Below are 14,077 nucleotides of genomic sequence, written 5' to 3'. Positions count from 1 at the left end.
TAGAATCCGAATGGAGTATGCCCTCAATACTTGACAATAGTTCCGGCGTCCGTCATAGTGCAGGGACGTTTTCAAAAATTAATTACAAAATTATTATTTTTCAAATATTAATATAAAGTATAATTTACGCGATCTTAAAGAAATAAAATGAATCAAGAAAATGAAACAAAACAATTAACAGACCCTAAAGGAGTGTCAGTAAAATTCACGGCTGCTGCACCAAAACCTCTAGACTTTGATGCTTTCATTCCCTGGATTTGTGAAGAATTTGCAGTACCTTGTGAAATATATATTACTCGGAACTTGCAAGGTAATAGGGGATTTGAATTAGACAAATCACTTACATCATAAAATTAATTTAATACTAATAAATAAGCCAATTTAATTTATTATTCCATACAACATTCATTAATTTACAAAAGATCCACACATTTTAAATTCTATACAATTTTTTTTTCTCAAGATCCTCTTTTTTTTGAACGTTTTTCTCCCAATATTCCCCATCAACTTCTTTAAGTACGAAGGCTTCAGATAGTAAATAGACAACTACTGAACCCGTTATGGAGAAACCTTAAACTGTTTCCTATATACATATATAGATATATCATCGTACTTAAATATAGGTACCTAGTAAAATTTGATATTTGATTGAATTATAATAATCGACGTACTTGTGTGTTGGATAATGCATAATTTCAATCACTATTTGTCATGTTTCGTGGTGAAATAGCAATAAAGGCAATAAATAATGGCGTTAATAATCAATTTTATCGTACTTTTAAGCTTGAATCAACATCAGAACTAGACACATACAGATAGTATATTGCAAACCTGGAATAAACCATATAAAATACCGTCAGCGGTATCTCCTTATTACTAACGCACGTGTTCTGTTACAATTGAAAATGCACTTTTTTTAACTTTTCAATTATATATTTTGAATTTCAAATAAAACACGATACAACATAATATGAAATGGGGTGTTAAAATAGGATTACAGCGCTTGTCATGCACAAAATGGGTATGGTGCCGTCGGTCATATTCCAGACACTTCGAAAGCCGTATGTTCGTAAATCGTACTATCAACAGATACAATAATACTTTTTCTGTAGAAGAACAGAAAAAATCATGGCGGCAGCGTGCCGTTAGAACTACAAAGGCTGTTATGCTGTTAAAGCCAGATTTCGTCGAACCTTTATTAGGAAGCAAAACATTATAGCGAGAAATGAAGATTCCCGTTAGGACTCTGTCGCGTATTATAAAATAAGACCTGAACCTCGGTGCTAATTGTCGAAATACAAGATATGCCCTTAATTAATCTTTACAATTAAAGAGAGTGTATCGATCAAAACGCCAAACTTCTAGCCCAGACCTCAAGCCTTTAGACTTCAAATTATGGTCAGTTTTAGAGGACACGGCCTGTTCTAAACGACAAAGCAAGCAATGCCGAAATTTCTCTTGGAATCAGTGCGTAAAGTATGAAAGCCAAAGGTAGCCATTTCGAATAGATTTTTTTTTATTTGCTGAGACATTAGCAAATATATAGGTTGCATTATTTTAATAATATTAGATTACATTTAAAAAAAATGCATTTCCATTTTAAATAGAACATAGGGCGGGACTAATAATAGTTTTTGTATGCAGTTTCAAAATTCTATTCTTAAAATTTTAATTTACAAAAAATACCCACTTTATTACTACGACATGTCCACGTATGGTTTTTAATTTGATTAAAATGATTGAAGCTGTTCTTTTTTTTTTAAATACTATGTTACTTAATAAAAGTTATTAGTTTTGGCCATTCTTTCGATTCGCATTTTAAAACTTTTTTTTACATTTATGTTGGCTCGATGCCCAGACGAGGCAAGTAATTTTTAGTAAATCTTTGAATGCAGAATTACTAACTTTTTAAAATAACATAGTCTTATTTCAGTAAAAAAAATTTCTGACGATTGTCATATTATCACTAACTAATAAAATTTATGTGCATTAAATAGAAAAGATTATGTGTTTATAATGAATGTTACTAACAGAGCATTTTAGTACAATAAACCTATAATTTCGAATAAAATTATCCATAACTATTTGATTTTGTTTGATCCAATAATTCACATTTACGGTGAGTGGGAAACAGTATGAAATCCTTAATAATTTCCCTAAGGTAGTTAACAAGTTTTTGTAGTCAAATGAGCCTTTAATTTTTTTAGGTTAAAGGTTATAATGATATATTTTCAGATGACTATATCTCAACCATCGCCAACGGCCCTCGTTTAAGATCCAAATCCCTTTTACACCACATCAATAATAATAAAATAGATAGAAAAGATTACAAGTCGACGAGTCAAAAGAGTAATGTAAATTTTAACAAATTTATGGACAGTTTTATTAATTTAAATGCTTGGTATGATACCAAAGGACGTCTAGTGGAAATAACTATAATTGGATCACCTATTGAAATACCGAGGAAATTAATCATAGCTATTTCTCTATGTGTTCCATTTCATCCTTCGTTATCAAAAATTACAATACGAAAACGAGGCTTGCGACTACCCGCACTCTATGAAATAGGCAAATTGTTAGCACACTCAAATATCACTGAAGTCTTCATAGAAGATTGCTATGTGCCAGAGGGGTCTTATGATCTTTTATTAGAGCGTGCATGTAATTTGAAGCATCTGTCTCTACGACGCTTATGTATAAATGATGCCATTTGCGTCAGAATTGCCAAAAGACTCGATCTGGGAGAACCAGCTACGAAAACTTTGCTTACGCTAGATTTAGCCTTTAACACTATAACGGATGTAGGTGCTAAAGCATTTGGAGAGACATTACGAAGGAATCGCTGCTTAGTACATTTAAATCTCTGTAGTAATAAAATTACTGATATCGGGGCAGGTTGTATCCTAAATAGTCTAATAATGTTTCCTCTAACTGTAGAAGAGATTCGTTGTGCCAAAAAAAGGAGATTTGAGTATTTTATAAAGAAAATAGCAACTTTTAATAAAATTGAGCAGCTATTGATTTCTCGTCGCGAAGAAGAAAAGATAAGCGGATCAGAAAGTAAAGAACGAAGGAAGTTTAAAAAACAATCTGTAAATAAATCAGGACCAACAATAACTCAATTAGCTGAAAAGTTAACTCAGGAAGAAATTGGAGATTTTGTAGACGTCTTTGACAGCAGTCATATAAATTATATGAATAAAGTATTACATTGTAATGGTAATTTATGCATGTCCTCTCTTAACCTAGCGTATAATAATTTGACGTATATAACAGTTCGTAAAGTATACAATACTTTATTGGTGCAAACAAACAATTTTACTAAACTAGGAGGCCTTGTAAGGGTAGTATTAGATGGAAATAATGTACCAAATGATTGCCGAGAAATAGAGGGTATTAATAATCTTCTCAGTAAAAAAATATCGGGTGGTGACACTAATCGGGTGTATGTACAAGGCCAGTCAATCAGTAATACGACACAGTTAAAATATGGTAAAAATGCCAAAACTAAGAAACGAAATCCTCTGCAAATACAGTCTTTAACATTAATTAATTGATGTATTCAGGGTCTTCATTATGATTTTCTTTTTTATTCAATGTAATAATATTTATTTGTGTGTTAAAGATAAGTTGCCTAGAGATAAGATGATTATGTTATTTAAGTTTACATTTAGTAAATAAGCGACTATTTTGTTTCTATTTCAGCAATGTTAAACTATATGGTGGTATGAGTAATATAGAAATTTGATTGGATTCACTTTTATTAAGGAATTATTTTATGTAGGTAGATTAAGTCTCTGCGTATTTTAAGTTATTACCATTACAAAATGTCGGGCAGCTATATGTAATCCTGAGAAATGCCGAATAAATTTGTTTTGGAAAATATTGCTTTTTAATGAATTTGGTAGCAGGAAATTATAGTCTGATAACGCAAATGCGTGTCAATAAAATAATACTGATTTATAATAAAAGCAATAAATCCTCTATATTTAAAGAAAATTTTAATTGTTACTTCAAAATAAGTTTATTCTGTTATTTGAAGATATATTATACAAGTCTATCAATGGTTGCTCGCTTTGGTCGCCTAGTTAAAATTACACAAAGAAAAATCTGAAAAGATAAAAAATGACTTTATATAGAAATTTACAATTTTTATTATGTTTCCTAAGACGTACGAGGTCCCAACAAGCTCTTCCTGGTTCTCTTATTATGATACAAAAAATGAATCAATAGCGATAATTTGGGCGGTAACGGAAACGATGTACTCTCATAATAAACCTCGGACGTCTTATAAATAAAACAAACCTATGTTAATAATAAGACTTAGAGCTTAGCTTCATGACAATTTCATTTTTGTAGTTTTTCAAATATGAATGCGATGGTCCATACGCCGTAATGTCTAGAGTAAAAATGGAAATGCTATATTTAGAGGAAGAAATGAAGGGTTAACAAGAATCTGGATACCTATTCGAAGTGATAGTATCAGAGTCTAAATTATTATAACAATGCAGCCTGTCGATTCTGTTAAACCGTGATTTCAACTCGCAACTCATTTCACAAACTGTGGACTAATATATATTTTAGGCTCTATATTTTTTGACTGGGTGTTTGACATTTTTCATTTGACTTTATTGGGTTTTCTATTAATTTACCTATTTTGATAAACTCGTTTATTTTTACAATTATTTTAGAATTTTTATTTATCATGAAACCAGTTCGATCTACTAGATCCGTGCGTTCTATGAGGTCTACTCGTTCGCTACGCACATCTACTGCACAATCCACCACAGTACCCGTTAAGACTGAATTGATAGATTTCGAAAATATTTTGCCATTTGCTTGCGCAAAATTCAACTGCCCCTACGTTATCTGCGTAGAGAAAACTCAGCGGAATGGTAATATTCTCTTATTAATTTTCAATGAAAAAATATTTTTTAAGAACGAGAAATTGTATGTTACTTTATGATGAATACGAGATTTCGCATATGAATTATTATGTAAATAGGTGGATATGTAGAGTGTATCTTTTAAGGGTAAAACGATCAGTCTTGTGAGAATAGTTTATCTCGTATCGAACCTACATAATAGTTTTTTAGTACCCACTGACGTGGGACCCACAAGATTGATTAAATGTTTGTATGTTGTTTTAGATGATTTTTATAAGGCACTTAAACAGCAAGAAGGTGTAAAAAGACGTATTAGTATGGCATTAAGTACAAAACGTGAAACTGCTACAACACCAGAACCAGTTCAGCAAGATGATATCGGTAGCTCAATCGAAACAGCAACACAACCTTCGTCAACAAGCACCATTAATACAGTGACTGTATATTCTATATACGATACGTATAATTGCTTGACAGAAATACGTCTCGAGAGAATTAAGAATGTGCCGAGAGTTATGTTGAAAGTTATGAGATATTTAGTTCCCTACTTTAAAAATTTGACGAGAATCTCGATAATAAACTCTAAAATCAATGCTGCAATAATACACGAAATAAGTAACATTGTAAGAGTGTCAACTATAACGCAAGTTCACTTGGACAGAACACCAGTAAATGAAGCTAATTATGCAATCATTTTGGATACATCAGTCATTAAGTCACTTTCTTTGACTAGATGTAACATAAATGATGATGTATGTGAGATAATAGCATCAAAGCTGCATATGTCAACTGTTGGTGAGAAATTATCGCTTTTGAATCTATCTTCAAACCACATAACAGATTTAGGAGCAAAATCTCTTGCTGCTGCATTAAGGACGAATCGTTGCTTGCGGTATTTAAATATCGCCGATAACCACATAACTGATGATGGAGCTATTTCGATTTTAAAGGTTTTAATGGAATTTCCTTTGACTGATTTTGAAATTTTGAACAAAAAGGAAAGGTATTTTACATATTTGAGAAATAAACAATCACTGTACTTAAAGTATTTGGAACGACGATCATCAGCTGAAATCAGCAGCAAGCCATCTAAACGAAAAAAGATTAATGCAAGAAAAGAAAAGGAATCTCAACAACCATCAATATTGAATGATGATTCTATGAGAGCTAAGTTATTGGCGGAACAAATTTTAGGCCCATTCGTAGATCCATTCCAAGCTGATTGTATTAAACGCACGGATGGCCATATATATTGTATAGGGAATTTGGCACTCTCACATCTGAATATGTCATATAATAATCTCTCTTACATAATGGTTAAAGCTCTTAAAGATGTTGTAACATATCAAAAAGGTATCAGAAAAGTTAGAACGCATAATGGATTGATTAAAGTTCTTGTTGACGGAAACAATCTTCCGATTCAGTGTCATGAAATGAATTTTATCAGTGACTTACTTGGCCGAAAGAATTTGGAATTTGTTAGACTCAGTAGGGGCTTTTCTAGAGGTATGCCTTAACAGACGCACATTAATAAACAATTTTGCTTGAAATACATTTATTTATTATAATATATTTAGTCAGATATGTATAACATACCTACAAACAAAATACATTTTGTACTTTGATACAGAACTAGTTGTGGTAACTTTATTGTTACAGTTCTAATGGTTTACAAACTAAAATATAGGTAATATATAAGGGATAAAAATTAACTATAAACTTAGTACTACATAATACGCTTTAACTTAGGACTTATAAGTTTAATACTTTGTTTTTAATATATAGCACGATAACAAAGAAAATACACAGCACCAACTCTTTCGTTTGTCAATGTGCTCTACTGGCTTTTTAAATACTTATATATTTAAAATGTGGCAGTAAGAACTTCTAGGAAATTTAGCGCCTGCCGAATTTAGGTGCTGTTAAAAATTATATTTATGTTATTTAGATTATACCTGTTATATCTTCCGTTCGTAGATCGGCTAATGGAGCTCAAAAAGTAACAGCTATTCGGTATTTAATTACAGTGATCTTATTTTCTTGGCGGTAAGTATTCTCGGTTAGGTGGTTGAGGATACGCCGTGTTTGGGCCTTGCGGTCTGGTTGTACCAGTTGGGAAACTGGGTCCTGAAGGTCTTCCCGACGGATAACCCTGGTTCGATTGTGAACCTGGATATCCTGGAGTACTTTGCGATCCAGGGTAATTTTGTGAAGATGGAGAATTTTGTGGTCCTGTTGTAGGATAGTTTGAGCTACCTGGGTATGAACTAGATCCTTGTTGGCCTGGCCTGGGGTTGGGTCTTGTTCCGGGATATGTTGAGCCACCTTGAATTCCGGGGTATGACGGGGTTGTTCCTTGTGGGTAAGGGCTGCTCGGGTATCCGGATGATGGTCCTTGGCTTCCAAAATTATCCGGATAAGGTGTAGAAGGTCCTGGGTAAGAGGGGCCTTGAGGGATTGGGCTGCTTGGATATGATGGAACTTGGCTACCAGGATAAGAACCCTGAGGGTTTTGATTACCGGGATAAGAACTCTGAGGGGTTTGATTACCGGGATAAGAACCCTGAGGGCTTTGGTTACCAGGATAAGAACCTTGTGAGCCTTGGTTACCTGGATATGAGGGGCCTTGACTTCCAGGATAAGAAACTTGTTGCTGAGATCCAATGATGGAATAGTCGTATATGTTTGCGTTTAATTCATATAAACTTTGAGCTAAGTTGCAGTCAAATTGGTTCCACCAAACACAGACGAAAACTTCTTGTGAAAAGATTGTACCATTCGGACAAAGAAAGTCATAAGTTATGTTATTAGCGCACACGTGGAATGCTTGACAACGAGTTTCAACGTCGGCATAATAGCCCGGATAAGGCTGAGCATCACATCGAAACGATGTTTTGGGAACGAACGACAAAATGGGGTAATCTTTATCAGGTTCTCCAGGGATAGCAGAATAATCGCCACCCTCATATGCTCCCGAATCAAATCCTGATCCTATTGGTCCAAATCCGGCACCCGGACCGAAGTTTGAACTTCCTGGTGCAAATCCTGGGGCTCCTGTCACAGAACCTGGGGAACCTGGTCCAAATCCGGGTGTAGTTGGACGAGCTGTCTGTCCTGGATAATTTTGACCGGGGTATCCAGGCTGTCCGGGATATCCTGAAGGTCCCGAAGGTCCAGTAGATCCTGGGTAATTTTGTCCGGAATAGTTATTGTCAGACTGACCCGGGTAACCTGCCGGTCCTGATGGTCCTTGTCCTGGATAATTACCTCCCGTAGATATACCTGAAGGATAAGGTGTAGTGCCAGGGTACTCATTTTGAGATGCACTTGGATACGATGGTGTCGAACTTGGGTATCCACTTGAGGGATAGCCTGGCTGGATAGATGTATTCTGCCCAAAAGGCTTTCCTGGTTTATTGTATTCGTAGCCGTTCTGCGCTAATGCCATTGCCAGTAGAACTGAAATCAAGATTTCAAGTCATTAGTTATGTAAATTTAATCTATAAAATACATATATAAAATTTTATTATAATTATTTACTTGATGAGAAGATGTTATACATTACTGAGTTTTGATAAAAAATAATATTATAAATTACGATAAAATATATCTCTTGCAAGCCACATACTTTTTTATATTATTAAAGAACCTAGTTTTTAATACAAAAAAATATTGTCAAGTTCGACGCGTGTAATATAATTGATTTCGATATTTTTTCTGTAACATTCAACTCCATCAATGCGTTTAATAAGGATTAGTACCATTTGAGTTCGAAATGATGGTGTTACAAAATGTTGCATGAAATCTTAAAGCCTGGATACAATGCGTCTGAGCGGTGTAGATGACATCGCGTGAGATTATCTTAGTCTTGCGTAAGATAAAATGTTTCTTAATAATTATGCATTGTGAGTTATATTAAAATATCTTTAACAAATAATTATAAAAGTCCAATCGCGGCTTTGAATAATTATTTATTTAAAGTGGGTTTGTTTAGTTATGTACAGATTACGCAGTACCTGATGTACAACAGTTTTATCTAAGTGACCTAAGATTTTAGCAACAAGCCCTCATTACATTAAATAAGTGCAAACTTTCGTTAGATTGTTATCATTGCTTGTTAGGGCTGTGTATATGTAATAATTTTTGTAACATTTATAATAAATTAAAATCTGTTTCTAAATGTGTAAGATTTGGGAACCCCTTTTATTGTGTCATATATACTATAAATATTTATAAAGACAAGATTGTTTGTGAACTTATTTTAAAGTTTACGTATGTTTCTAATTAAAGACAGAATAGAATAGAATATACGAATAATCCAAAAGCGAGTTTATTAGGTATGATTTCACTCTAAAGCTGCAAAAGCTCTATATTTAAAAATGATGTGAACAAAAGTAGATTTTCACTGTCCATTATTGAATCCCACTAAAATTAATTTTACGAAAGTGAGGTTAATATTGACACGTTGCGTTGATTGTCATATCTACTTAAAGTGTACTGACAACCCTAAATATGACCTTGAAACATTGCTAAATGTAAATGATGATCACCGCACTTAATGTTCCTATTATGTGTAAAACCTTATTTTCGGAACATTAGTGACATAGGCATTGCCATCAGTAACAATTACGCACACTTTTGAATAACATTTTGAACAACTACATCATAATACATTAAGAAGAAATTATATATGTAATGAGGCTTTTTTTTTCAATTCCCCATAAAAAGATAATCATCGTACCACGCTATGATAGGTACCATGGTAACAATTAGTACCTTCATTACTAGCCTTAAAAAAATGGTTATTAACACAATAATAATATGTATGCACATATGAAATAGATGATGTATTACTTGAAAAGCCTTTAACATAAATTATATATAGTATATTCTTTAAGTACCTAAGAAAGTTCGATTAATCAGTGCTGGATGTTAAACGCGGAAGTCCCGAGTTCTGTTTGCTCTGAGTACATGCGAATCGTGCTATAAAATGTAGCAACATAACAAGGAAGATCACGAATTAAACTAGATCAAGAACTAATCATCCGTGAAACAATGTTTGTTGACCGAACTCGCATAAATTTCTAACCATTATGTGAAATTAGGAACGTGTGGCAGAACTTAATATCACCGGAATTTTAAGAAAGAATAGATCACAACATACAACAACACAACTCATATGACGATTTTTATATTTCCGATTCAATTTAAGCTTATATTAAATGACATATCAGTCACGATGTTTTTGTAATCTTTTTAAATAAAAGCATGCTTAATTAAACAAAGCAAGCAGTAATACTAAAGAGCGTATTTAACTTGTTGAGAATATATTCTCTATGCCCAAACTGTTTTGTCCATTGAGTGCCTCATTGTCTACTAAAGAATTGTACGAATGTGAATTTTCAGAAAAACGTCTATCTTTGTATCTCCGTGGATATCGGTCGTAGCTGTCAACTCACATAATTATGCTAAAACAATGTGTTACAAAATATTCTAGACTCGGACATATTGCAAAGACTATATAGCAACGGTTAAGTATATAGGTTGAAAGATTACTAAATAACAAACGTACGAGGGCTTGGTGCCCGTGAAAATGTCGAAAGTTCGCTTAAAAATCAGAGAACGCTTTGTTGGCATTGTTTTTATATTATAAAATACACATATTAAGGAGTAATATTAAGGAGCTGTTTCACAATATACGGATAAGTTCTACATAAGTTCCAAATAAGCTATTTAGTACTTTTTGGTAGGATAAACAGTATTGTCACGACTGTCATATATATCTAGCTATTCATATGAACTAGCTTGTCAGATAGTTCGTAATGAAACGCGATGTTTCTTATTCGGAACTTTTATCTTCCGAATAATTTATGGTTTGCATCGCTATTTGGTACTTTATCCATACATTGTGAAACAGACCCTAAGTATTGAAATTCTTATCAATAAAACTGAAAGCGTACAGCAGTACAGAGAACAGATCTAATTATTACCTTTTAACTCTAACGTACTAGTTAAATTTTATTTGTATTGGACTATTAAGTAATCAATTAACTGAAAGCTAATGTTTTTTAACTGCAAAACTAAAGACTAATTAAGATATTTGTTCAAAATACGCCATGTCTGTTGCAGTGACCTATGCATTCAATTGCGTTCACGGAGGCTTTGTTACGAACGTGGTTGCGGTCAGCTGTAAAGGCTCTATCTTACAAAGATAATTTATTTAAGCTTTTTCATATGAGATATTATCGATGTGCGGAGCTATTTAAGGTATTTCTAAATTGTTAATATCAAATTAACAGCATTATTGAGCAGGAAAAGCATGAAAAGGATTTTTTTTTAATCTTGTTTGATAATTAACACAAAAGATAAAGCAATACTTCTAAATAATAATAAGAATATATGCCAATAAAAAGCTATAGAGATAAATTTCCGTGCACTATATCTGTTTGAAACATCCTTAACTTGAGAGTTGAGCGGTTAACGATTGCCGAGTGTACTCGCATTACGCACCTCGTTTATCTTTGCATTATCTTTACCACGTTTCATTAAGAATTATGAAGGCTCTAGAGGAGGCTGTCAACTAAATTAGGTTGACTTAATAACTAGATATAACTGGTTTCAATTAAAAGGTTTATCATTTTAATTGTAAATTGTTACTGATTACAAAAAAAAATCTTAGATTACCTTTTTTTAAAATAAAGTTCATTTATGTCGTGAAAGACGTACCTATACAATTAACGTTTATTGCTCAAATACTAATAAATGCTGATTTCAAATACAAAAAAATATTATAAAATGTGTCACCTAAGTTAAATCATATGTTAGTTGTATACTCATAGAAAATTATTTATATGGCTTATCTAAATTTATTGTCAGATTTTTAGGAAAAGAAATATATTTAATGAATCTAAGCTAAAGAATCAGAAATTAAACTGTTTATTTAAGTTTAAGTACTGTCTCCCGTATACCAAAATCAATTGTTTCATCCAACCTACATGTTTGTCACAGTACTTAGTAAGGAATCAAAATTGAAGCTAAGATTTAGGTAAATAGCGGTTAAAATCTCTAAAAGTATCCATCATACATTCATAAATTATGGACAACGTTTTCACACACTTATCCCAACGCAAATATTTTCGGTAATAGAGTATACAATTTTAAATGTTACATTATTAACAGTTAATTCATCTCATAACAAAGGATTTTGAAACAATTCAATTAGTGGGGTCAAATTGGCGATGTCGAATTAATTATACGCTTAGTTATACGCTAGGTGTTTCTCATTCTTTCCACCTCCGTGGGCAAATATGCCGTAGGCTGCATTTACGGCAAATTTTAGAACTAAGTTTGAAAATTGCACACGTGTTTATCCGAGTTTGGAAACATTGTGTAATCAGGTTCAAGAGAAGATTACATTACAGCCGTCCAGTAAATCTCTTAAGGATTTATTTAATAACTAAATATTAAAAAAAAAATATAAATTCGAAGCCACAGAATTCAAAACGCGATACGATTTCGACTTTAAGTTTACTAAATAGCTTAACAAACCACCAATTTTTTGTGAACGACTATGCGTACGCATGATAATTTTTATACTCTCATCATGAAATAATATAGAATAATTAAGGTAAATGTTAAAAACGATAGAATTACTACGGGCTATTTCAATGTTTAATCTAAATATTTCAAAAATATTCGTTAATTCATTCGGATCATGAATAATATCTTATTTGTTTGGAAAATATGTAAGTCAAAATCCATTAGGTTCTACGTGTTACGGGAGTTTAGACACTATTTTGGAACTCGAGATTGGAGTCGAAATGGAAGTGGAGAAGTAAATGGCGGTTAAAATCTCTAAAAGTTATATTGTCATTATTATACATTAATTAATTATGCTCAACTTATCATATTATAATTTAAAGTAAATATTAATAATTTATAATAATGTTATATGTATTTATCTGAAAAATATGTTTTACTTTACATTTGCCTATGCTATTGTAAAGTAAAACGTCGACGGGTCAATGGTGCAATTACATATAAAGTCGACTCTTGAAGTGACCGACGTTCGATATTTAAAATCGTAAAATTATAGTTTTTAAACGCACTTTAGTCCCTAACAATTTGACCAAATTTTTTTAAAATTAAATCTTATATTAGGCCTTTAGGATATTCTTTAAGTCCTCAGTGACGAAGCCCGCGGATTAAAACTTTTATTTAAGTTTCTTGAGTTGAAATAATAATTTTTTTCGCTATTGGCAATTAAACTACTTCGTGAAACACTAAGTTTTTACGTTTTTAAAAAAGTCATTAATTAAATATACTTACGGCATATCGTCGACAAACGTAGCATGTTGTTGGTGCTGGTCATTTTATTATTTACTAAACCTGAAAGATGAAGAATTTATTTATTTATTAATTCAAAAAAATTTTCAAGCGAAAGCCAAATAAAAACATCATAATGTCCCAAATTAGTTCACGAATCCCTTATTGTTTTATGTGATAAATAATAGTTTCTTCCTTTTATATGATGAAAACTGAATTAAAAAAAAATATTGTATTTTCTTGTTTTTTTAACTCAATCAGGCTTTATTTGTTAAGTTACATTTAAATAATTGATTTAAATTGTTTAAAAAACTTGTTTTTAAACTTTTGGATAACGTTGGAGTGTAGCAGTACTACTTTAAATTTCCATATAATTCTATGCATGCACTTTATCGAGAATGAATTTAGAACTTTTAAAATCACAAAAGCCACCAAGCACTTCACATCCATATCACGTGAAAACTCACCACGCTCGCAGTGCAAGCTACGCTCAAACTGTGACTATTTGACAAGACCACCGCTTTTATGGAGACCACCACCGTTTGAAGGGATGCGAAGAAGAGCGATACTAGGTCATTTGGTACGTGGCTAAGAATTGTTATTAGCGCAGTTGTCGAGATAAAGCTTTTGTAATGCTTAGTAGTGCACTCGATTTGCGATTATGTGCAATTTTCATCAAATTAGAGTCTTTTCGTTGAGTTTATGTCAAGATTTTAAACATAGACATTATGATCAATATTAAAGTAATTTCTTTCTCACAATCATTATTATATTTTTGCTAAAGGTTTTGTGTAGGATTTGTATTAATCGTAAATAGCATATTCAGTATTCAACATCATAGAAATCGTTTTATATCGCTTGTTTTT

General features: G+C 32.3%; 3 protein-coding genes across 3 annotated transcripts; 2 read left to right on the top strand and 1 right to left on the bottom strand.

Annotated features, from left to right (window-relative positions):
- Positions 1-162: 162 nt before the first annotated feature.
- Positions 163-3,854, top strand: LOC110997343 (leucine-rich repeat-containing protein 71-like). Its single transcript, XM_022265461.2, has 2 exons — positions 163-310; positions 2,236-3,854. Exon 2 carries the CDS (start codon positions 2,373-2,375, stop codon positions 3,555-3,557), a length of 1,185 nt encoding a protein of 394 aa, XP_022121153.2. The 5' UTR covers positions 163-310; positions 2,236-2,372; the 3' UTR covers positions 3,558-3,854.
- Positions 3,855-4,653: 799 nt separating this feature from the next.
- LOC110997324 lies at positions 4,654-6,572 on the top strand. The gene is made up of 2 exons (XM_022265427.2): positions 4,654-4,895; positions 5,151-6,572. Exons 1-2 carry the CDS (start codon positions 4,706-4,708, stop codon positions 6,401-6,403), a joined length of 1,443 nt encoding a protein of 480 aa, XP_022121119.2. The 5' UTR covers positions 4,654-4,705; the 3' UTR covers positions 6,404-6,572.
- On the bottom strand, positions 6,495-13,739 carry LOC110997333 (collagen alpha-1(IV) chain-like). The gene is made up of 3 exons (XM_022265439.2): positions 13,679-13,739; positions 13,215-13,274; positions 6,495-8,345 (listed from the first exon to the last, which is right to left on the bottom strand). Exons 2-3 carry the CDS (start codon positions 13,255-13,257, stop codon positions 6,919-6,921), a joined length of 1,470 nt encoding a protein of 489 aa, XP_022121131.2. The 5' UTR covers positions 13,258-13,274; positions 13,679-13,739; the 3' UTR covers positions 6,495-6,918.
- Positions 13,740-14,077: the final 338 nt, after the last annotated feature.

Source organism: Pieris rapae, chromosome 14, assembly GCF_905147795.1.
Source record: "Pieris rapae chromosome 14, ilPieRapa1.1, whole genome shotgun sequence".
NCBI classification, from domain to species: domain Eukaryota; kingdom Metazoa; phylum Arthropoda; class Insecta; order Lepidoptera; family Pieridae; genus Pieris; species Pieris rapae.
The sequence above is the reverse complement of the archived record's forward strand: the minus strand, read 5'-3'. Positions and strand labels throughout refer to the sequence as shown.